Genomic DNA, 25,840 nt, shown 5'->3' with positions numbered 1-25,840 from the left:
TGTTGAACAGACATCCCTGCCGTGTTCCTGACCTTAGAGGAAAAGCTTTCAGTTTTTCTCCATTGAGAATGATATTTGCGATGGGTTTTTCATAGATGGCTTTGATAATATTGAGGTATGTGCCCTCTATCCCTACACTTTGAAGAGTTTTGATCAGGAAGGGATGCTGTACTTTGTCAAATCTTTTTCAGCATCTATTGAGAGTATCATATGGTTCTTGTTCTTTCTTTTATTAATGTGTTGTATCACATTGATTGATTTGCGGATGTTGAACCAACCTTGCAGCCCTGGAATAAATCCCACTTGGTCGTGGTGAATAATCCTTCTAATGTACTGTTGAATCCTATTGGCTAGTATTTTGGTGAGAATTTTCGCATCTGTGTTCATCAAGGATATTGGTCTGTGGTTCTCTTTTTTGATGGGATCCTTGTCTGGTTTTGGGATCAAGGTGATGCTGGCCTCATAAAATGAGTTTGGAAGTTTTCCTTCCATTTCTATTTTTTGGAACAGTTTGAGGAGAATAGGAATTAGTTCTTCTTTAAAAGTTTGGTAGAATTCCCCCGGGAAGCCGTCTGGCCCTGGGCTTTTGTTTGTTTGGAGATTTTTGATGACTGTTTCAATCTCCTTACTGGTTATGGGTCTGTTCAGGCTTTCTATTTCTTCCTGGTTCAGTTGTGGTAGTTTATATGTCTCTAGGAATGCATCCATTTCTTCCAGATTGTCAAATTTGTTGGCATAGAGTTGCTCATATGTTCTTAAAATTGTCTGTATTTCTTTGGTGTTAGTAGGTTTTCTTTGATTCCCTTAACTCCTCGTGAGCTCTCCCTGCCCTTCAAGTCAAGCTCATGGTCATATGGTTGATTCTGGGACTCATTCCAACCAACATTCTTAGAGAGTCAGGCATGGTGCTAGATGCCTCAGCTGTATCATCCTGATTTTAAAAAGAGATTCCAAAAGCAGATATCACTGTCCCATTGTCCGTTGGGGAAACTAAGGTTCAGAGTAGCTCTGTAACTTGCTCAAGATCACAGATCCTGCCATCGTCAGGGGTAGAGCCTAAATTATAAGCAGCCCCTTCTCGTTTTTGGTGTTGAATAGTCTCTCCTGTGGGTTCCACAGAACATTCGAACATCTTCCCTTCATTAGATAAAGAATCACTATATATAAATATCTTTTAAGAATATATATATATATTTTTTTACTAGAGTGTAGCTGAGGGCAGACGTCTTCTTCCAGGGGCACACAGTGCCATGCACAAAGATGCTCAATGACTGCTGAATAAGTGAGCAAGTGGTCCTACTTTACAACTTACAGACCATATGTCTTCAGTCCTCACTTTCTGTTAGCTTCTTGTTTTTAGCATATAGAACAGCATACAGAAAAGGCACCAACTTCACAGTGAAACTTTTTTTTCTATAGACTCAGACACCAATGTAAATCAACAGATGGAAAACCAGATTGATTTTTTAGAAGCAGAGGGAATAAGTGACTTTCCCTATATCTCTTCCCTTGAAACAATCATAAAATACCCTATTGATCTCTACTTCTTAAGGACATTTTGATGAAACAAGATGAGAGGGAAGGTGTGAGTGCCTCAAGAATTGGCCAAAAACTAGCTCATGTTGTTATAATTAAAGGTTTTAGTGAATTAAATTAGAAGTAGCTACCTTAGGCTGCACGTGTGCCATGCTGTTTCCCATTAGATTTTCCTAGTACCAAATGGCATTTGTACCTAGGGCATCATGACAAAGCTTTCTAAGCCTGGTCTATGTACCTGTGAAATTTAAAAAATTTATTTTTTATCTTTTTAAAGATAAAATGTGTAATGAGAATATAATGCGATCTCCAGCTTTGAGAGGCCAGTTTCCTTCTAGTATTGCACGAGTTAGTTATTTCCTTCTCTGTCCTGCCACAAATCACCCCTCCTCCTTCCAGGTAATGAAGATGACGGGTGACCTCATGGGAGGCCATCAGCTCTGTGTTATGGAAGCTGCACCCAGGAACTCAGTGTCTAGGAATAAAGACTTGTCTTTGTTCACAAAGGCTGTCAGAGGGTGGTTTACATTTATAGGAAACAGCACCCCTCGTGCACGAATGGCCAGGATGCAGCCGGAGTTTGTTTAAACTCATTCAGCTGTCTGGGCTAGAGCGCAGTGCCGGGCTGCAGAGGACGACCACCAGCGCTCAGCGCCTGTCCTTGGAGTCTCCTCCCCTCCTCATTCCCTCCTCTGATCTTTCTACATGAGCTGTTTCTGCTTGAGATCACTCATCTCCCAGCAGTTTCCTAATAAATGGGCAGGACATCCTGGATGAACACAGGAGGGAGAAAGCGGACGTGTCTTTGTGTCTTTGGCAAGAGTTGGCAGAACAGCCGTGTCGCAGTTCCGATCCATGATGGAACGCAGCCTCTTCCACCGAATAATTTGATCAGTGCTGTGTGCATCCCTGCCCCACCGCGGCTAGAGGGGACGGAGTCCGACACGGATGCTGCTACTGGAGCAGGCACCGCTTTCTCAGAGGACCGATTACTTCTGGGTTGTGGGACACTTTATATATCTACACTTCCCTAGAGGAAGTTTCTCAGAAATGACACTACCTTTGATCGTTGTAGAAAAGGGAGCTTAAGGATGTGGGGGAATTTGGATCAAAGTTACAGAGTAAATGGGGAGCAGAGCTGAAACTCGAGGCCAGTCTTATTGTCAGCAAATCGCATGGGGGAAACTAACTTTTATCCACCCAACTGCTAGGACACAGGAGAGGACTTTCTTCCTCATGGAGCAAGGACAGGGAATCCTTACTCCCTCACATGGAAAGAATTAGCCCCAAGTCCTCCACATGGATGTAAAACCACTTTCACAAACTGGTCCCTCCCTCCCTCTGCCAGTCTTTATCCTCCGTTGTCCTGGTTCCTGCTCTGTTCAACCTGATTTCTCCTCCGCCCTCACCGCAACTCTTTTTCCTGCTGTTGAAACTGCACCTGATTTTGGCTTGGGTATTTGTTCACATTTCTGTCTTAGATTTTATTTTGTTTATAACCTGTTCATTGAAGTAATTGTAGTTCCTTTTTCTGCTTGTGCTGCTATAACCAAGTCCCTGGACTGCATGGTGGCTTAAACGATCAACATTTCCTTATCACAGTTCTGGAGGCTGGAAGTCCAAGATCCAGGTGCCAGCCTGGGCAGTGTCTGGTGAGGACCCTCTTTGTGGCTTGTAGATGGCCACCTTCTTGCTGTGTCCTCATGTGACCTTTCCTTGGTGAGTGTACTGGAGGGGGAGAAATCTCTCTCTTCCTCTTTGTATAAGGGCACTAGTCCATCATGGTGGCCCCATCTTCATTGTGTCATCTATGACTATGTCCTAAAGGCCTCACCTCCTATAATCATCACTTTGGGGGTTGGGGCTGCAATATAGAATTTGGGGTGGGCGCATTCAGTCCAGACATACAGGTTCACAGGATGTGAAAAGCTAGTACAGGTGGGGACAGCTGGGTGGCTCAGTTGGTGAAGTATCTGCCTTTGGCTCAGGTCATCATCCCAGGGTCCTGGGATCGAGTCCTGAGTTGGGCTCCCTGCTCAGTGGGGAATCTGTTTCTCCCTCGCCCACTGCCTGCCGCTCCCCCTGCTTCTGCTCTCCCTCGCTCTCTCTCTGACAAATAAATAAAATCTTAAAAAAAAAAAAAAAACTAATACAGGGTCTTGTGTACCCTTCCCCCGGCTTCTCCCAATGCTTATATATAACTATAGTATGATATCAGAACCAGGAGTCTGGCATTGATAAAATGTGTGTGTCTTGCTCCTGTCATTTTATCCCACATGTAGATCTGGGTAACTACCACGACACACAAGACACAGAACTGTCCTGTCAGCACAAAGCTGTCCCTCGGGATATCCCTTTACACTCACACTCCCTAACCCCCACTGCCACTAATCAGATTTCTGTCTCCACAATGTCCTTCTGACAATGTTACACAAGTGGACCCACACAGACGTGACCTCTGAGACTGGCTTTTCCTGGTCACTCAGCCTAACGCCCTTGTGATCCAACCAAGCTATTTTGTGCACCAATGATAGTTCATTTCTTTTACTGCTGAGTAATATGCCATACACTGACTCGCCATCTTTCTTCCTTCAACCGGAAGTGATCCTTTCTTCCTACTCAGTACTTCTCTCTTTTGCAAACCATCACTCCCAGCATTTCCTCCTGATTAACGCCACCTGGCCCCCTTACTCCTTCGCCCTCACTCCTTGCTGGGAGCTCTCTCAGGTCCCGAGGCGGAGCTGGCTTTGGGAAGAACAGCTGTTGAGTTTTACACATCAACAGTTGAAGGTGGACCGGCTCCGGGCAGCCCCCAGACTGTTCCCTTATTTCCTCCTTCTGGTGGGTTGTGTTGGCGCAGGCTTTCTCAGGGTTCCAGCAGAATCCACAGGTTGAATCCAACCCCCAAGGTGAGCGCCCCTGGAGGGAGGGACGCGTTAAGGCTAAGTGGGGGTCACACGGGCAGGAACCTGGTCCCACAGATTAGTTAAGAGGAAACAGCAGAGGGCGCTTCCCCCACTATAAGAGGGCCAGGCGGGAAGGTGCCTAGTTGGGGAAGACAGCCTCCTCCAGACGCCAGCCCTGCGGGGCCCTGCTCTTGGACGTCAGCCTCCAGAACCGTGAGTAGGTAAATGTGTTGTGTGAGTCCCTCTGTCTGTGACCCTGTTTGCGGGGGCTGGAGTCAACCGTCCTCGCCCGAAGCCGAAGCCACGTGTAAAGCAGCAACTCGGGTAACGTTTGAACTTGCCTTTACCTAAAGCAGAACCGTTTCCATTCCAGTCCCGCTCACTTCATTTTTAGGGCAGTCCTCTTTTTAATTGGTGAATGTTGAAATCCGCTTTCATCTTATACGTGTGTTGTCCCGTCATTAAAAGTGTTTAACTGGTTGTTGGAGAGTTTTCTGGGTTGATGACTTGTTCGGATAACAGAAGCTGCAGTGAACCCGCTAGGATTTTAAACGCCATCAGCCTTGGGCTGGGTGTCCTGGGAGGGCTTCTTCCCCACCTTAGAATCAACATCTTGGTTCCTGAGGGAGAGCTCTAGAGTTGCCTCAACATTTCAACGCTGGAAGAGTTGTCAGTAGTTTGCCCGCAGAAGCAGCGCCTGCCCCTCACGTGTCAGTCCAAGGAGTTCAGGAGAGAGAAGCAGACTCGTGAAAAAAGGTGGGCCTGGTCCTGTTTTTTAGTTTAGGTTTAAAATCCACTGGTAAGTTCTAATGTTGAAAGTCTTATCCTGTTCTCCCATTTCAATAGAAAGACAGCAAGGCTGAAAATTATTTCCCTAAAGGATGTTTTTTTAAAAAAAGCCGGCTGAAATGGGTGATGCCGGAATTCAAAACACCTGCGTTTCTGGTCCACTTCTTTCAGGGTTCCAGCAGAATCCACACGTTGAATCCAACCCCCAAGGTGAGCACCCCTGGAGGGAGGGAGCAGGGGTGCTCTCCTTGTCCGGAGAGTTGCTGGGAAGCTCCCTGGGAGCAGGTGGCAGCTCTATGTGATAGCATGGTGGAGTCCTGGGGTTTGTTTTTGTTTTTTTTTGTACTCAAACACTGTGTTTGCGTCCTCTACAAGGGTAAACTGGGACTCTGCTTAAAATCCAGTCTTCAATGATGGCGGTCAGCTGCTGCTTATGTCTCTTCATTGGTTCGCCCTAGGAGCTCCCGGTTCACAGCCGGTGATTCCCTGAGCCCCGTTCCCCTCTGTGGCATTACCAGTTCCGCACTTGTTCTGGGCCTCGTGGTCAGGGGTCTGACTTGGAGGTTGCTGCAGAGATCGTGACCGTCTGAACTCTGAGTTACAGGGGGAAAATGCATCAATATTTCCCATGGACACAGGAAGGGAATGTGGCAGGAGAGCTGGTCTGCATAATTTTAAATACTGCCTAAGAGGCTCATCCAGCAGGCAGGGGGTGGGGAGGCGCTTAGTGAGATGGGACATCATGGAATTGGAGTTTGGACTGACCTGTGTGCCCAGGGCTTCAGCCGAAAATGTTCCCACTTACTGAGACTTCCCAAAGACCCCCCCAGAATGTCTCACAAAAGTGCTGACCTTCACAACCCACCGTGTTCAGAGCATGAAACCACCCAGCCATAAAATCACAATCGCTTCTCCTCCTCATCCCTCCATCCTCCCCCTGCACTTAACCTGGTATGGTCTGAAATAGAAACTCAGGAGTTAGGGAGAGAACACCTTTGGAGGGCACAGCTGACCACAATATAACCACATTCCCTTCTCCAGAGGTGAGTGGCTGCCGGCCCTGAACCTCATGGGAGGAGGAGGAGTAGAAGTCTCTGCATTAGAGAGCAGGCTGATGTGATAACTTCTGTCTTCTGTCTTGAGTTGAAGAGTTTTAATTTCTGAACCGAGATTTTATGGCTTAGGAGTGATGAGAGACTTGCGTAGGCCTGAGTGAGCAGAAAAGTCTTCTATCCTGTCCAGGTGGGAAGAGGAAGATTCACTGGACTGAACCTGTTTGATGGGCATGATGGGAAACCAAAGGTTGAGTTTCTAGCCACAAATTGCCCTTGTCAAGGTGCCAGTCACCTCTCAAAGTGAGGGCATTCAATAGTCCTGGGACTGGTTTTTGGACATTCCTTGTGTAAATTGTGCACACGGATGTTTATCTTCTCATTTTGGTGTCTAATGTCCACCCTGTTGGTGCCTTGTTGACACAGATGGTGAGCATCCCATGTAAGCCCAGTTTGAGACGGCTACTGTTTACCATATATCCATCGCAACCTAGAAATGAATGGGAGCACCAGGCAGAATGCCCAGTACTAATCCTGTGGAGTCTCCTTGACTTCACTTCTTACCTTCACGAGAAGGTCCTTTGCCTCCTTCTCAAGCCATCGAGGGTAGAAGGGATTGTCCATTCGGATGGAGTGGAAAAGCTCTTCTTCATCTTGCCCGTGGAAAGGTGACTGACCAATTAGCATCTCATAGAGGAGAACGCCAAAGGACCACCAGTCAACAGAATGGTTGTATTTCTGACCCAACAAGATCTGTGTGATTAAGAGGCAGAGATGTAGTTAATAAACAGGAGGTAGATGAGTGAAAGCCCTGCTTGAACTCTTCCACACCACTCAGTAAATTGTTGACGGTGATGACAGTATGTGGTTTTAACACAGATCACGCCAGAAACGGATCTTTTGAGAAGCTGAGGATTGAATAGAAATGACTGGACAGTGCCAAACTGAGCAAGCCTTTTTTGGTTTTAATGTCTACTTTTCTTCTGGTCTTATGTACTGACATGTGCCATTAGCTTTCATTTTCCCACCTGCGATGTGAGGACTTGTGTGGTGGACTCGGACCTAAGGAAGCTGGTGTGTATCTATGCTCTCCTGTGAATAGTTAACCCAAACCCACATGTTTTACTGACTTCCCTCCTGAGACTTTGCATAAACTTTGAGTACTTACTCGTACCTCCAAAGAAGTCATCTGACCTAATCCATCCCTTAAATCCTGTCCAGCCACAGTTGTACAACTAACGAGTCCCATCTATGGTCACCATTAAAGAGTCCGATTTAGTGGGGCACCTGGGTGGCTCGGTTGGTTAAGTGTCCGACTCATGATTTTGGCTCAGGTCATGATCTCAGGGTTGTGAGATTGAGCCCCAAGCCGGGCTGGGCAAGGATCCTGCTTGGGATTTTCTCTCGCCCTCTGGACCCTTCCCCCCGCCCCCACCCCACTTGAGCTTTTTCTCTCTCTCAAACAAAACAAAAAAAAATTCAGGGAGTATGCCAAGAGAGACCAGGATAATAGACTTCAGATGCAGAAATCTCCCTGAGACTGGTGTGCAGCTCGACAGCAGTGCTTTGAGTAGAACTGGTCTGGTCTGTCCTTCAGGGAAGTGAGTGAGTTTAAAGCCTGGGATCTCACCTACGTTTTAAAAAGATTGCTACCGGGGCGCCTGGGTGGCTCAGTGGGTTAAAGCCTCTGCCTTCAGCTCAGGTCATGGTCCCAGGGTCCTGGAATGGAGCCCCGCATTGGGCTCTCTGCTCAGCAGGGAGCCTGCTTCCTCCTCTCTCTCTGCCTACTCGTGATGTCTGCCTGTCAAATAAATAAAATCTTTAAAAAAAAAAAAATTGCTACCCTTCCACCAATCCACTCTCCTGGTAGAAAAGATTTTGTAATCTGTATTCAACCGCTTCCTTATTTAATGTTGTGACGTAGTTCGTGTACCTGTGACACTCAGTGCTTGCAATCCTAACAAACCGAGCTGCGGCCTTCTCTAAACGGAGCATTGTGTCCATCAGCAGATGGATGGATAGATGGATGGATGATCTATACATAGAGCAGAACACTACTCAGCCTTAAAACAGAATGAAATCCTGACACATGATACAACCTGGACGAACCTTGAGGACGTTGCGCTTAAGTGAAATAAGCCAGACTCAAGAAGACAAATACAGTATGATTCCACTTCTCCGAGGGCCCTAGAAGGGGTTGATTTACAGGGACAGAAGGTAAAATGATGGTTGCTGGGGTTCGGGGAAATGGGGAGCTGTTTAATGGGTATAGAGTTTCAGTTGTGCCAGATTAAAAAAAATTCTGGGGATTGCTTGTGTAATAACAGGAATATGCTTGACACTCATGAATAATACTCTTAAGAATGGAAAGATGGTGTATTTTATAGTATGTATATTTTGCCACAATTAAATCCACTATGTAGTAGGAACACAACAATTTGTTAAATGAAGAAAAGGAGAAAATCCTTGTCTTTCATGGCTGCCACTCCCAGGATGGGTTGGGGACAAGCTGCTTCATTACACAAAATGGAGAAGTGATAACAGTATTGAAGGACAAAATTAAAAAGCAAGACTCTCTTGGGATGGGTCATCCTTTCCACCTGTAGTTTAAAGCCCAGCTCCGTGCTCCCCCGACCACTGCCCATGTGAGCACATACACAGAAACCCACGAAGGTCATTTTACGGTTAAAGTTCCTCATTTGAAATGGAGTTTCTTCTTAAGTGGGCTCTGGGAATGAACGGTAGAATTACAGCATTGGTGGCTTTAGGAAAGAAAAATGATGCTGGTTTTTTAGACATTTCATGTCTCAATGTTGGTGAATCTTGATGCAGCAGAACATGTGCACAGCTGCCAGCTCTGATTGCTACCCCACCCCACGCCTGTCCTTGGGGAAGGAGATATGTCTGGAGTGAGGCTCCAGGTTATGGTGGTAGAAGTGCTTCCAACACCAGAGTTGATAAGCCACAAGGAAGCTGAGATGGCCATGCAACATGTTGTGGGTTCCAGCTCAGTCCCTCCTGGTGTAGTTTGGGCAGACTCCCATCACCCCTTCTGTGCCTCACTTGTGAAAAGTGGTGATAACATCTGTCTGGCTTATTACTGGGTTCTAGGATAGGGTCGCATCTGGATCAACAGCTACCCATCTGTGAAAATAAAGACCAAGCTGCAGAAGATGTTGGCGATCTGGCACTGACTTCCAGCATAAAAATTCTAACCACTATCCTTAGCTCAATTTTCAAATACTTAACTTTTAAAGTATTATTAAATTTAACTTTCAAGTTTAGAGAAGATAGAATATTCCTTAAGGCAGAGTTTAAAAGTAGATCCAGAGAGAGTGATAAAACAGGGGTGCCTGTGTGAGCACAGGCACAGAATCTGGGTTCTGGTGTATTTGCCTTAAATTGGGAGGGGCCCCGGGAAAGCTGCTTCACATGCAATTCCCAGGGCTTGTCACCAGGGGGAGCCCAAAGCAACCAGAAACTGCTCTAAGCGACCCTCTTCATCAACAACTTCATCTGCAAGGGCAGATGAAAAGAAATTTGGAGGACCACAGACGGCTGTAGTGGAAATGAAGCCTTTTAAAGCTAGGTGATGTTAATAAAGAATTTGTCTTAGGTCAGGGGGAACACAGGTTCACAATGCCTGAACAGAAGTGTGCGGACCTGCGTTAGGTGTTTGCCATACGTTAAGTGTTTTCTTTTCTTTTCTTTCTTTTTTTTTTTTTTTGTAAGAACTCCTGAGGTAGGTCCTGTGGTCCCTATTTCACAAAGGACAGTGACTAGACTTTAGGAGGTTGCCTGTCTTATTTAAGATGTCCTAGTGAGTGAGTTGAGCGATATTCTGGATGCTGGTCCTTGCTGGGGGACGGGGGTTACTACATAATGTTCCTTTCATATTTAATGTCTCCTGGATTAAGCCTCAGGCTATCAAGTCCAGGCTCACATTATCGATATTTTTAAAGAAAGTGGTGGAGAAACCCTGACTGGAGCGGCCCTTTTCCCTGTTTCTGTCTTAACTGCTGCTGCCTTCTCATGGTCTCATCATCTTTTGTCCCCTTCCCTCCCCCAACTTTACTCAAATGATTCAGATAGTAAAGACCTTGCCCCTTGATGTCAGAGTCTCCTTCCTCTCCAGCAGTGAGAGCGGTCTGCAATTCCATCTGCCTGGCAGAGCTAGGGCGTTACATCTGTATAAGCTCACGGTGTTGATGTGCTGTCCGAGTTCATGAAGGGACCCCCCCAAACTCCCCCCTGCTCCCCCAGCACCTGTTGGTCTTCAAGTGACTTCTGCTCTCCCCAGGGAGCCTTCTGGGCACCAGAATCCCACACGGATTTACTAAGTGGTTAGTATATACTGAGAGGGTGTTCCTGTGTTTCTTTCCCTAGTCTTTGTCAAAATGAACTTGGACCCCCAATTCTATGTTCAACCCTCAGTCCTGTCACTGGAAGATGCAGGGAACCGTAGAGTTTAGTATCTCAGGAGATATGGACTGGGGATACTCCCCAGCTTTGTGGAGGGAAGTCTGTTTTTTTTCTTTTTTGTCCTGCTGCATCGCTCCTGGTATTGCTCTGAAATGCATTTATTACTGTAATTTGGGTTCTCCTGTCTGCCAGGTGGGCCTCATGGCCTTGTCCTGCCTGCTCTGTGCTCCCGTGCGGGTTTTTTTTTTTTTTAATTAACATATAATGTATTATTACCCCAGGGGTACAGGTCTGTGAATCATCAGTCTTACATATTTCACAGCACTCACCATAGCACATACCCTCCCCAATGTCCATCACCCAGCCACCCTATCTCCCCAACCCCCGCAATCCTCAGTTTATTATGTGAAATTGAGAGTCTCCTAAGGTTTCTCTCCCCAACCCCCTGCCCGCCCTGTGCCATCTTGTTTCATTTTTTTCCCTCCCTTCCCTCCATAACCCCCACCCTCCCTCTCAAATTCCTCATATCAGAGAAATCATATGATAGTTGTCTTTCTTTGATTAACTTATTTTGCTTAACATAATACCCTCTAGTTCCATCCATGTCATTGCAAATGGCACGATTTCATTTCTTTCCATGGCTACATAGTATTCCATTGTATATATATACCACTTCTTTATCTATTCATCTGTTGATGGACATCTAGGTTCTTTCCATAGTTTGGCTATTGTGGACATTGCTGCTATAAACATTCGGGTGCACGTGCCCCTTTGGAGTACCATGTTTGTAACTTTAGGGTAAATACCCAGTAGAGCGATTGCTAGGTCATAAGATGGTTCTATTTTCAACTTTTTGAGGAACCTCCATGCTGTTTTCCAGAGTGGCTGTACCATTTTGCATTCCCACCAACAGTGTAGGAGGGTTCCCCTTTCTACGCATCCTCTCCAACATCTGTCATTTCCTGACTGGTTTATTTTAGCCATTCTGACTGGTGTGAGGTGGTATCTCATTGTGGTTTTGATTTGTAGTTCCCTGATGCCAAGTGATGTGGAGCATTTTTTCATGTGTCTGTTGGCCATCTGGATGTCTTCTTTGCAGAAATGTCTGTTCATGTCCTCTGCCCATTTCTTGATTGGATTATTTATTCTTTGGCTGTTGAGTTTGATAAGTTCTTTATTGATTTTGGATACTAGCCCTTTATCTGATATGTCATTTGCAAGTATCTTCTCCCATTCTGTCAGTTGTCTTTTGGTCTTGTTGACGGTTTCCTTTGCTGTGCAAAAGCTTTTGATCTTGATGAAGTCCCAATAGTTCATTTTTGCCCTTGCTTCCCTTGCCTTTGCTGATGTTTCTAGGAAGAAATTGCTGCAGCTGAGGTCGAAGAGGTTGCTGCCTGTGTTCTCCTCAAGGATTTTGATGGATTCCTGTCTCACATTCAGGTCTTTCATCCATTTAGAGTCTATTTTCGTGTGTGGTGTAAGGAAATGGTCCAATTTCATTTTTCTGCATGTGGCTGTCCAATTTCCCCAACACCATTTATTGAAGAGGCTGTCTTTTTTCCATTTGACATTCTTTCCTGCTTTGTCGAAGATTAATTGACCATAGAGTTGATGGTCTATTTCTGGGCTCTCTATTCTGTTCCATTGATCTATGTGTCTGTTTTTGTGCCAGCACCATACTGTCTTGATGATGACAGCTTTGTAATAGAGCTTGAAGTCCGGGATTGTGATGCCACCAACTTTCGCTTTCTTTTTCAACATTCCTCTGGCTATTTGGGGTCTTTTCTGGTTCCATATAAATTTTAGGATTATTTGTTCCATTTCTTCGAAAAAAAAATGATGGTATTTTGATAGGGATTGCAGTAAATGTGTAGATTGCTTTAGGTAGCATAGACATTTTCACAATATTTGTTCTTCCAATCCATGAACATGGAATGCTTCTCCATTTCTTCTTCTTCCTCAGTTTCTTTCATGAGTACTTTATAGTTTTCTGAGTATAGATTCTTTGCTTCTTTGGTTAGGTTTATTCCTAGGTATCTTATGGTTTTGGGTGCAATTGTAAATGGGATTGATACCTTAATATCTCTCTTTTCTGTCTTGGTGGTGGTGAATAGAAATGCAATTGATATCTGTGCATTGATTTTATATCCTGACAATTTACTGAATTCCTGTATGAGTTCTAGCAGTTTTGGAGTGGAGTCTTTTGGGTTTTCCACATACAGTATCATATCTGCAAAGAGTAAGAGAGTGACTTCTTTGCTGATTCAGATGCCTTTAACTTCTTTTTGTTGTCTGATTGCTGAGGCTAGGACTTCAGGTACTATGTTCAATAGCAGTGGTGATAATGGACATCCCTGCTGTGTTCTTGACCTTAGAAGAAAAGCTCTATTTTCCCTCACTGAGAATGATATTCACTATGGGTTTTTCATAGCTGGCTTTGATGATATTGAGGAATGTACCCTCTATCCCTATACTTTGAAGAGTTTTGACCAAGAAAGGATGCTGTACTTTGTCAAATGCTTTTTCAGCATCTATTAAGAGTATCATATAGTTCTTGTTTTTGCTTTTATTAATGTATTGTATTACATTGATTTTGCAGATGTTGAACCAACCTTGCAGCCCAGGAATAAATCCCACTTGGTCATGGTGAATAATCCTTTTAATGTACTGTTGGATCCTATTGGCTTATATTTTGGTGAGAATTTTGCATCTGTGTTCATTAAGGATATTGGTCTGTAATTCTCTTTTTTGATGAGGTCTTTGTCTGGTTTGGGGATCGAGGTAATGCTGGTCTCATGAGTTTGGAAGTTTTCCTTCCATTTCTATTTTTTGGAACAGTTTCAGGAGAATAGGTATTAATTCTTCTTTAAATGTTTGGTAGAATTCCCCTGCGAAGCTGTCTGGCCCTGGGCTCTTGTTTGTTGAGAGATTTTTGGTGACTGCTTCAATCTCCTTACTGGTTATGGGTCTGTTCAGGTTTTCTGTTTCTTCCTGGTTCAGTTTTGGTAGTTTATATGTCTCTAGGAATGCATCCTTTTCTTTCAGATTGTCAAATTTGCTGGAATAGAGTTTCTCATAATATGTTCTTGTAATTGTATTTCTTTGTTGTTGGTTGTGATCTCTCCTCTGTCATTCATGATTTTTTAAATTTAGGTCCTTTCTCTTTTCGTTAAGTCTGGCCAGCGGTTTATCAATCTTATTAATTCTTTCAAAGAACCAGCTCCTAATTTCATTGATTTGTTCTGCTGTTCTTTTGGTTTCTATTTCATTGATTTCTGCTCTGATCTTTATTATTTCTCTTCTTCTGCTAGGTTTAGGCTTTCTTTGCTGTTCTTTCTCCAGCTCCTTTAGGTATAGGGTTAGGTTGTGTACTTGAGACCTTTGTTTTTTGAGGAAAGGCTTGTATATACTTTCCTTTCAGGACCACCTTTGCTGTGTCCCAAAGATTGTGAACAGTTATGTTTTCGTTTTCATTTGTTTCCATGAAGTTTTTTTCAATTCTTTTTTAATTTCCTCGTTGACCCATTCATTCTCTAGAAGGATGCTCTTTAGCCTTCATGTATTTGAGTTCTTTCCAACGTTCTTCTTGTGATTGAGTTCTAGCTTCAGAGCACTGTGGTCTGAAAATATGCAGGGAATGATCCCAGTCTTTTTTTCTGTGGCAGCTGGAGCAAGAAGTTTGGGCTGGCCATATTGATTTAAACTATAGTCCTAAATACTATCACTCATGGAGAACATATAATAAAATAAGGGCGTCAAGAATGGAAGACTGTGGGACACCTGGGGGGCTCAGTCGGGTAAACGTCTGCCTTCAGCTCGGGTCATGATCCCAGGGTCCTGGGATGGAGTCCTGCATTGAGCTCCCTGCTCAGTGGGGACCCTGCTTCTTCCTCTGCCTGCTGCTCCCCTTGCTTGTGCTCCCTGACAAATAAATAAAATCTTAAAAAAAGAATGGAATAGTGTGAAGAAAAGGATGCTGGAAGATGAGAGAGACTGAATTTGCAAAAAGAGAAGTCAGTCACTGATGCTAAATTCTGCAAACGGAATGAGGGAAAGGATCTGGCATAAGGCATTTGCAGACAGGAAAGTTAAAAGCTATAATTTCTTGTTGCCCAGAGGCCAATTTTGCATTTAAACAAGGTTCAATTAAAATTAAATACCAAATAAGCACAGGACAAAACCACCTATTTCTTAGAGTTAGGGTGCCACAATTATGTGAGCAATGCCAGACTTGCTAATTTTTGACCCAGGAAATCAGAAGTCCAATGCTATCAAACCTTTTACACATCAATACTCATTCATTAATTCTTCCCAGAGCTATTTTATTAGCAACTTAATGTGCCAAGTCCTGTACTTGGTCTGTGGATGTAAATGGGAGTAATGTACACTCATGTATACACGGGATAAAAATCATGTGATGAAAACGGTATAGAACTGGATACATGTTATACCCATATCCATCCCCAGGTCTTGGTCTTGTAGCACAGTTATAGAAGATGTAACCATTGGAGGAAACTGGGGGAAAGGTATACATAGGTGGCATGTCTATACTATTTGTGCAACTTCTTGTTAATCTATAATGATTGCAAAATAAATAGTCTGACTTTAGAGCAATCATCTGATAGTACAGGGAGATTGATATTAAAAAAAGAACAACAACAATGAAGGTGAGTGTTGTGCTATGAGAATGGCCAAGTGCAAAGGGGTGTCCAACTGCCCTGGAGTCAGCCATGGGGGAGGACTCCATAACAAGGGGAGGGGAACACGGGTAGAGTAGGATTGTCAGTGGCCTTCTGAGAAACTGCCATTCTTCTAAGGGCTTAGAATATGAGCTTCCCCCCTTTTTTAAACTTTCGTAGGTTCTTCCATTTTACACTAAAAATAAGCTGGGCCATAAGTATCCTCCTCAGAAAAGGGGCTGCTGGTCTGCAGACCGCAGCAATCTCTCCATGGTCACACAGTGGCGGCTTGGAAACCACAGTTTAGGTGTTTCTGGTCCCAAGATGAAACCACTGGACTTATTCAGGTGGATGCTTATGAGCCTGCTCAGCGACCATCTGGTTCCTCACCATTGTTTCCTCTGGTTGGTCTCAGTGGAGTGAATACAGTTTAAGGCTGCTGTGGGAGGAGCCATGACTGAGGAGGGTATGCAGAGCCATTCAAGACTCAGAGAGATACCTAATCAGCATGAGCACCACCTCCCATTAAATAATAACAGAATAAATAATAATAAATAATTAATAATTAAATAATAACATAGCCCCTGTGTGCAACTGCATGTATGAGATACTCAGAAAAACAAAGACCAATCCTGAGACAAACTATCAAAGTCTTTTGATTTCCACCCCCCACAGGAGGAAGGAGCAGTGGTGCTTGGGACATGTGGAGTTGGGCCAGCGCTCATGCACACCCTTCAGGCAGCACATCCTTACCTCCGGGGCGATGTAGTCAGGGGTTCCGCAGAAAGTGTTTGTCTTGGCATCTCCTAACATGTTCTCTTTGCACATTCCAAAGTCTGCTATTTTGATATGTCCATCTCTGTCTAACAGGATGTTATCGAGCTTCAAGTCTCTGAAACACAAAAGCAAAGCAAAATCTCACTTCAATACATTTTTTGTTAAAATAGAATTGCCTCATGAGGGGCAGTCATTTGTCCCATCACAGCCTGAGACCATCAGAAGTGCATGCTTTGCTGGTCCTCCCCTTCCTTTCCAGCCCTGTTCTTCAATCTATGGCTCTGCCCCTCTGCTCACTGGTTTTTCCTTGGTGTTTCCTCCTTGACTAGCATCCTGTGTTTGGGATTCCCCCTGGTCCTTGTTGGCCCAGGTCAGCTTTCTCAGGTCTGACTCTGACAGACTTTTTATTCCCCATGCCCAGCGAAGCACTTGGTGCATCTCCAGAGCTCAGTATGGACGGCTGCATGGGTGGTGGGATGGGTAAAATGGGATCTCTCCAGGGTAGCGTCCTTTGGTTTTAAGGTGCCTGCAAGAAACAATACTGAGATGTAAGGAAACAGCCAGCAATGAAATGCCCTCAGGGGTCTGTAGTTGGGGATGTGTTTGACATAGGATGGTATTTAATGCTAACCAACTAGTACAGCTGTCTACTTGTGCAAAAGACAGTGGTGTAGATAGCATGGACTTTTCAAGGGAATGGCTGGTTTTTGATCCCTTTTTCTGATTGACCAAGGAGTATGGCTCGATATAATAAGAGGGAAGACACGGACCTGAGGCTCTTTATCCCAGCATCTTTTTTCCATGGCGAGGGAAGAAAGGTTTGAAACACACACTCATTTTTTGTGACTTTCCAAGTATTTGTTTCTTTCTGGATAAATTGTGTTGCACCAAGACTGAGTGAGGAAGGCTGCTTCTAACTGAGAATAATTCTAGAACCAGAATCCATCTGATGCCAGAAACCACGTCAATAAATTCCCCTTTCCTTAGAGAATCAGTATCCTTGTAGAGCACCCATTCCATTTTTAAGTAAATGTGACTGATAATATTAAAAAAAATAAACCAAATCATGCCTCCCTGTGATTACACTAGTACGTTATTGCTATTCATGAATATTTGGAAAGTGACCTCAAGTTTTGTTTTGTCTTGTCTTCACCAAGGTCAAGAATTTTGTTCCTTAGGTAGCCTGGTGTTCAGATGCCTCAGCATTCTGGCCCCTACCCTCCAAATAGCTTGAATTTATCAATTTCCTTCTTAAAACTTTGTTTTGAGACTGGAACCAGTATTCTCCAGATATATAATCACATTGTGCCAATGACGGTGGCATTGCTACCTTCTGTCCTGACACCATTGCCCCCTCCCCACTCGAGCCTCCTTGCTCCCCTCCTGTTGCCCTGCTGTGTCCTGACACTCGATCACAGTAGTGGTTAACAGTGAGCTTACTGTAAACTAAAACCTCCCGGTGTCTTTTTTTTTTTTTTTCCCCTACATAAACTGCCATTATGCCAGTTTCTTCTCACTCTGGACGCATGAAATTGATGTTTTAAAGATCATTCAAGTGTTACACTTGACATCACTTGCTTTAAACTTTTTTTTTTTTAGTTGATGGCAGCTTATGAATTCTGGTTTGCTCTAGAACATCCAGCTTTCTTTTCCTTTATGTCTTCTTCCCTTGGATTTCTGAACTTCCTGAAATCTAAGTTGAGGATGTGGGGCTGGTGGTGGCTACCATGGTCTTCCTTATTAGCAGAGGTGGCTTGAGAGAACAAAGGATCAGCTCTCAGTTTACTCTTTTCTGTACCTCCTCTTAGACAATTTGCACAGCATTTTCTTCTCAAAGATTCTGGTCCCAAAGGGCCTCACAAGTAGCCCTGTCCCCTCCACCTCAGATGATGGGACTCCACTGGATCATTCATGTTTTCTCTTTGGGGGTGTTGGGGCTGTGAGAAGGTAGCACTGACGTGTCTCGGTTAGAAGTCTGGTACTTAGGGTTGCTGATGGATGTCCTCTAGCATAGCCTTATAGGAAGAGAAGACCAGTTAGAGGAGAAAAATGAAGTGGCTGGGTCAAGAGCAAAGACAGAGCCTGTGTAAACCCAAAAAGAGACAGTGATGAGCGAGAAGCTACTTTGGTTTCTGACTGGTCTGCATTCTCCATTCCAGTTTTTCAAGGAAGTGGAGATTTCACTTAAGCAAAAGTACGAGTGGTCTTCAATATTCATATTAGCCTAAAGTTCTGATCGCTGTTCTTTTTGCTTTTCATTAAACTCTAAGCTTTGTGAGAGTGGAAATGTGTATTGTTTGCTGTTTGCTCTACTGTGACAGCTCTGGCAGGAGGGTACCAGGTACAGAGCATTCAATAAATGTTTGTTGAATGAACCATCACCCACCAGGAATTGCCTTGCCACCAGCAATTATGAGTTGTGATGAAGTCCCAAGTACTGTCCCCTTCCATTGCTTTCTCCACCTTCTGCTGGAGTAAATTAGCCAGAGAGAGTGAGCATGGAATGCAGTTGTGTTTTGGGGGAATGACAATATTAGCAGATGTCCCTAGAGCGTCCATCTGGGCTAGCTTGGTCCATAATCTCCATAAACCAGGGTGTCACAGACTGTTCCCATCTGGCTGGGTGGCTGGGGCATCTCCAGGACACATGTCAGTATGTATCTCATGTTCACACCCCATTGGTTCTGTTTCTCTCTCTCTTCCTAACTCAAATGCTGTCACACTTTCAATCAGGACTAGCATGTCTGTCCAATATGTCTGTCCTCCGGTCTTCTGCCTTCCTATTCCTTAATTTTAATTAAGTTCACTTTCATTGTGATTTATGAATTCCAATAAATCCAAGTATAGGTCCTATTTTACTCCTCATGCTAAAACTGCAGATTCATTTTCTAATCAGCACTCTATGTAATATTTTTTCCATGTATTAGCTTATTTTTTTTTTACTTCAATTAGCCAACATATAGTACCTCATTAGTTTATGTGCTCTGTGCAATACTGGTATCATTTTGGGTTTCTGCTGTATGGAACATATTTGCATCACTTAGAGCCATGTACACATGTTCCTAGAAATTGGCTAAAGGATGGTTTGGGGGTCATCACTAGAGTGCCAGATATCCAGCTGCAGTGCTATACATAGGTCCTGAGGACAATGAACATTGTGTCTAATATTTGTATTGGATTTTCTTGCTCTCAGGTGCTTTTTTATCATTTGATTCTCCCAACCACCCTTTGATTTGGAATTCTTATTTTTATTCACATTTTTCTGATTGAAAGCAAGACTCTTAAAGTTTATAGGGTTTATCCCAGCCCATACAGTCAGTGGGCTAGGGTGCAAACCCAGGCCTTCTCTTCTACATCCTCTAAACCAAGCTTACCTAGTTTTTCTCATTGTACTGAACTTGCTGAGATCCCAAGTCTCCTGTGATTACAAGGGTGCGTTTTAATCAATCCTAAACATAAATGCTCTCTGGGCCTCAGGCTAGGAAAACGAGCATGTTTGATTTTCTTTCCGCCCTCTAAGGTGAACCAAGTGTTAGGGGTTGACAGAGAAAGGGTCATTGATGTTTTGAGAGATTAAGTTAGAATGAGAAAGGTCCAGAAGTCTGTCGGTCCAGAGACAGACCTCCATGAAGGTAAGGAATGAGGGCAGAGGAGGGCTAACTGGAAATGCCACAGAACCCAAAGGCCAAAGCATTTGTAGGCACATCAGCTATTTACTCATCACATATTCCTTACAGAACACCAGCTCAGCCAAGACACATCCCCTCTAAGCCCACAGTGATTTATCTGGAAAATGGGTGCAATTATGCCTGCCTTGCTTATCCCACAGGACCTTTGTGGGCACTGAATGAAGTAATCCATGTGAAGGCATTTGTAAGTGGCTTCAAATATAGGGGTTAGGCCAGTGTTCTCATGGATAAGATCTTATCTAAGGTGCTTTACAGTTCTAATAGTTCTAAGACTGGAGATTCTAGATTCTTCTCTTTCTGTGTCTGCATATTTTCCAGCTTCTCATTTTTACATTTAACCCAAACCATGGCTGAGGCATCCTTTAAGATGCCTGTACTTTTACAACACCAACAGAGATAAAAGATGATGTTGGCACCTGCTTCTCTACTTTTCTCAGCCCCAATTCTTGACTGCTCAGCCTCAGCCTTTCCAATAAAACTGGACCCATTTGTTTAATGTTCCTTGCTCGACCCCCTTAACTTCTGTTTCTGTGCCTTTTCCGGAATCACTTCCATGTGCAAAGTCTCTCCTCCTCTAAAAAAAAAAAAAAAAAAAATCCCCTTTCTGATAGAAATTTTTTTTGGCAAACCCTCCCCTAATTCTGAGCACACAATTTTTCTTCTTGTTGACATTTTTAATTAGCATCTTATCCACTCAGACTTTTTTTTTTAAGTGTCTTATCATGTACTTATACTTTTTCTCCAAAACATAAAATAACCCAGGAAGTGACATCATTAGGTATCCAGGGATTGGGAGTTCAGTAGGTTTTGTGCACACTGCAATGCTTAATGAAGGGTTGCCCATTCTGGGGTTGGTCTGTCGATATCACCAGCTATAGTGGGTTGAAAGGTGGCCCCCCAAAATAAGTTCATATCCTCACCCCTAGAACCTTGTGAATGAGACCTTCTTTGGGAAAGGGTCTTTTCAGATGTAATGAAGGATCTTGGAATGAGATCATCTTGGGTTATCCAGGTGGCCAAGTATCCTCCTAAGAGATTACAAGGAAGACAAAAGAGGTGCAAGGAGACAAGGCTGTGGGGAGACAGAGGCAGACAGGAAGGATGCTGTCTAAAGCCAAGGAGCGCCCGAGCCACCAGACCCCAGCAGGGACAAGGAAGCATTCCTCTCAAGAGACTTGGGGAATAGGGTGGCTGTGCCGTCAGGTTGGTTTGGGACTTCTGGACTCCAGAAGTGTGAGGGAATAAACTTCTCTTTGAGCCATCAAGGGTGTGGTAATGCTATAGCAACACTTCAAAACTAATATACCTCCTTTGTGAACAAACCCAGAAATCATAAACCCAAGTGGTCAGAAGAAGGAAGAAATTAATAGAATCCCCGGGTTAATTCAGTTGCTGAATGGACAGTTTAAGTCAATAAAGTTACGCATGGGGAGTTGAATGGTTTTTAATGCAAGCCAGTCTCCTTCTCGTGTACTTGCTAGATGACCTCTCCTTGATGGTGTTGTTCAAGCATTCTCTACAACTTCAGTGAATATGCTACTAAATTAACCCAATATTTTCTTACTGGTACATAAAAAGCCGTAGAAAACACCACTTCTCATACATGGACATAGGAAGGGCCCTCAACTGGATACAGTTTGTGACATTAAAGACAATTAAGGACTATGGGTCTTTTTGTTCTGAGTGTCAGTTTATACGATGAAATGCTAGAGAAAAGCACTGTATTGCGGAGAAGCACACTGTACTGGGGCATGTGGGCTTTTCTCTCAAGAGGTTCCTTTGAGCTCTAAGACCTCTCTCTTTCCAATCTTATTTTTTCCTTGCTCCAATTCATCTATCCTACACAAGCTACTGAGTGCTCTGCTGCCAGTATATTTTTATATGTATTGCTGGCATCACAGGTGTAAAGAGGGGAAAAAAAAAAACCCAACAACCTGTAGATTCTGATCAGGGTTTTCAATTTTCAATTTCCTGGAAATAAAGAAATTACATAAAACAGGTTTTTAATATAATATTTTGTAGACCGACCAAAAATCCCACCATATATCCAAAGGCTGCTGAAGAGACTGCTTAAGGAGAATGACTCCTAAACCTCCTCTAAGACTGTGTTCTGTGATTCTACGTAGGACAGCTCTTCTGGGACTGTGCCCTCTGGGGATGGAGAGGTTTCTCAAAGTGAACTTTCAGCCTCCCCCGTGAGCATCTCAGTACTGACCATCTCTAACAGAATGCTTCTGCGTTGTGATATACACAGTTTGCTGCCTTCAACACTCAGTGTGGCACATTATTTAACCTTTCTTCTGTTGAAGTATCGTCGACATACGGTATCTTTCAGGTGTACAATACAGTGATTCAACACTTACATACCTTATGCTATGCTCACCACAAGTGTACTCGGGATCTGTCACCGTACAACACTTCCGCAAGATTGTTGACCATACCCGCCGTGCTGTAATTTTCATCCCAGTGATTTATTTACTTTATAGCTGGAAGTTGGTACCTCTCAGTATCTACTTATTTTGCCTGTCCCCCCACTGCCCTACCCTCTGGCAACCAGCAGTTTGTTCTCTGTATTTATTGTTCTCTGTTTCTCTTTGTGAGTTTGTTTCTTTTTTGTTTTGGTTTTTAGATTCCACATATAAGTGAATTCATATGGTATCTGTCTCTTTATGTCTGACTCATTTCACTTAGCATAATACCTTCTGGATCCATTCATACTACCATACTACCATACTGTTTTGATTACTATAGCTTCATAGTAGAGTTTGAAATCATGAAACTTGATACATCCAGGTTTAATTTTCTTTCTCAAGAATGTTTTGGCCATTTGGGGTCTTTTGTGGTTCCATAAAAATTTAAAGTTTTTTATTCTAGTTCTGTGAAAAATGCCACTGGAATTCTGATATGGATTGCAATGAATCTGCAGATTGCTTTGTGTAGTCTGGACATCTTAACAGTGTTCTTCCAAACCATGAGCAGCAAGTATCTTTCCTTTTATTTGTTTTGTCTTCAATTTCTTTCCTCAGTGTGTTAGTTTTCAGCGTACATAGCTTTCATGTCCTTGGTTAAATTTATTCCTATGTATTTTTTTGATGTAAGTGGGGTTGTTTCCTTGATTTCTCTTTGTGATACTTCACTATTAGTATATAAAGATGTAGCAGCAGGTTCTATATATTAATTTTGTATTTGCAAGTTCACTGAATTCATTTAGTCTAATAGTTTTTTTTTTTTTTTTCCTGGAATCTTCAGGATTTTCTATATATAGTGTCATGTCCTCAACAAATAATGAGTTTTACTTTTTTTTTTTTTTTAACCAATATGGCTTTGTTTCTTTTTCCTGCTTCCAATACTGTTGAATAAAAGTGGCATGAATGGACATTCTTGTCTTGTCCATGATCTTAGAAGAAAGGCTCTCAGTTTTTCACCACTGCACATAAGGTTACCTGTGGGTTTGTCATGTGTGGCCTCCGTTATGTTGATGTGTGGTGATCCTTCTAAACCCATCTTGAAAGTTTTTATCATAAAAGGATGTTGAATTTGATCAATGCTTTTGCTACATCTGTCGAGATGATCATATGATTTTTATTTTTCATTTTGCAGGTATGGTGTATTCACCTTGAGTAGCTAGTATTTAACCATACTTGCATCCCTAGAATAAATTCTATTTGGTCACGGTGAATGACTCTTTTTTAATGTATTGTTGAATTTGATTTTTTTTTTTTTTACTTATTCAATTTTGTTACTAGTAATCAGTTCAGATTTTCTATTTCTTCTTGATTCAGTCTTGGAAAGATTGTATATTTGTAGGAATTTATCCATTTCTTCTAGGTTGTCCCAATTTGTTGGCATATAATTTTTTATAGTTCCTTATAACCCTATATATTTCTGTGCCATCAGTTGTAACTTCTCTTTCATTTCTGATATTATTTATTTGGGGTCCTCTCTCTCTCTCTTTGTGATTACTATGACAAAAGTTCTGCCAATTTTATCTTTTTAAAGATCTACCTCTTAGATTCACTGATCTTTTCTAGTTTTTTTTTCTTTATTTCTTTTATTTTTGCTCTGAACTTTATTATTTCCCATAAATTGGGGCTTTGTTTCTTCTTTTTCTTGTTCTCTTTGGTTTAAATTTAGATTGTTTATTTGAGAGACTTCTTTCTTGAGGTGGGCCTGTATCCTTATAAATTTCACTGACAGCTTTTCCTGTGTCCCAAAGATTTTGAACCGCTGTGTTTCCAGGTTCACTTGTCTCCAAGTATATTTGATTTCCTTCTTGACTTCATCTACCCACTGGCTGTTGAGTAGAATGTTTACCCTCCATGTGTCTGTGTTTTTTCCAGGTTTTTTTTTTTTCTTCTGAGTTCTAGTTTCATATTGCTGTGGTTGGAAAAATGTTTAATAAGATTTCACTGTTCTTGAATTTATTGAGACTTGTTTTGTGGGCTAACCCATGATCTATCCTGGAAAATGTCCTATGTGCACTTGAAAAGAATGTTTATTCTACTGTTTTCAGATAGAATGTTCTGTGTACATCTGTTCAGTTCATGTAGTCTAATGAATTTAAAACCACTGTTACCATATTGATTTTCTGCCTGGATGTTCTGTCTATCGATGTAGGCAGGGTGTTAAAATCCCCTATTATTGCATTGTAGTTAATTTCTCCCTTTATGTCTGTCAATATTTGCTTCCTATGTTAGATGCTCTTGTGTTGATACATATTTATAATTTTTATGTCCTTTTGTTGGATCAGTTCCTTTATAATTATGCAATGCTTGCCTCTGTTACAGCCTTCAGTTTAAACCTGATTCCGTCTGATACAATATCACTATAGTTTTTTTCTTCCATCTGCATGGATTATGTTTTCCACACCTTTACTTTCTCTGTGTCTTTATATCTTAAGTCTCTTGTAGGCAGCATGTAATTGGGTCTTGTTCTTTAATCTACTCAGTCATTTACGTCCTTGGACAAGAACATTAGTCTGTTTACATTTAAAGTGATTATTGATAAGTATGGACTTATCACTACTTTGTTAATTGTTTTCTGGTTGTTTTGTAGTTCTCTGTTCTCCTCTTGCTCTCCTCCCTTATGACTGGTGACTTCCTTTAGTGTTATGCTTGGGTTCCTTTCTCTTTATTTTTTGTTATCTATTATAGATGTATAAATGCATCCCGAGTACATAGCAGTCTATACTAGCTTGATGGTCACTTAAGTTCAGACTACATTCTTAGTCCTCCCCCTCCACGTTATGTATTTTTAATGTTCTATTTTTAAGAAAAGATTTTATTTATTTATTTTAGAGAGAATGAGAACATGAGGGTGGGGAGGGTTAGAGTCCCTGGTGCTGGGACTCGATCCTGGGACTCCAGGATCATGACCTGAGCAGAAGGCAGCTGCCTAACCAACTGAGCCACCCAGGCACTCTATGATAGTTTATTTTATGTATACTTTTATATAGTGAATCCAAGAATTTTTGTACATATAACTGATTTTCCATTTTAACCTTCATACTAGGTTTACAAGTGATTTTCTCTGTTTTCTTTTACCAGTGATTTTTTTTTCTTTCATTATTTTCTTCAAGGCCCTTCTTTTCTGCTTAAAGTAGTCCTTTTAAATTTCTTATAAGGCTGGTTTGGTGGTGATGAAATCTTTTAACCTTTGCCAGGAAAATTCTTTGTCTTCTTCAGTTCTGAATGATAACCTTGCAGGGTAGAGTATTCTTGGTTACAGTTTTCTTCCTTTCAGCACTTTGAATATATCATGCCTTTTTGCCTTCAGAGTATCTGCCTTATGGAGTTTCATTTAAACATAACTAGTTGTTTTTCTCTTGCCTCTTTTGAGATTCTCCTTATCTTTAATTTCTTATATTTTAAATATTTTGTGTCTTGGTGTGGACCTCTTGAGTTCCTCTTGTATGGATTCTATGCTTCGTGAACCCGGATGTCTCTTTATTTCCTTAGGTTAGGGAAATTTTTAGCTATTATGTCTTCAAA

The 25,840-nt window shown here is 42.5% G+C and overlaps 1 protein-coding gene across 6 annotated transcripts in view; it reads right to left on the bottom strand.

Moving 5' to 3' along the window:
- The window catches only part of PRKCQ (protein kinase C theta), a 173,815-nt gene that overhangs the window by 7,697 nt on the left and 140,278 nt on the right, over positions 1-25,840 (bottom strand). For all 6 annotated transcript variants that reach the window (XM_032881635.1, XM_032881637.1, XM_032881636.1 and 3 more), the window contains 2 exons: positions 16,138-16,276; positions 6,848-7,036 (listed from right to left, as the gene is read on the bottom strand). In XM_032881635.1, coding sequence (XP_032737526.1) covers positions 6,848-7,036; positions 16,138-16,276 — 328 coding nt within the window. The remainder of the gene's footprint in view (positions 1-6,847; positions 7,037-16,137; positions 16,277-25,840) is intronic.

The sequence above is a fragment of the Lontra canadensis genome, unplaced genomic scaffold (genome assembly GCF_010015895.1).
Source record: "Lontra canadensis isolate GAN:19392208 unplaced genomic scaffold, GSC_riverotter_1.0 scaffold76, whole genome shotgun sequence".
In the NCBI taxonomy this organism is placed as follows: domain Eukaryota; kingdom Metazoa; phylum Chordata; class Mammalia; order Carnivora; family Mustelidae; genus Lontra; species Lontra canadensis.
Note: the sequence above shows the minus strand (reverse complement) of the source record. Positions and strands in the feature narration are given on the sequence as shown.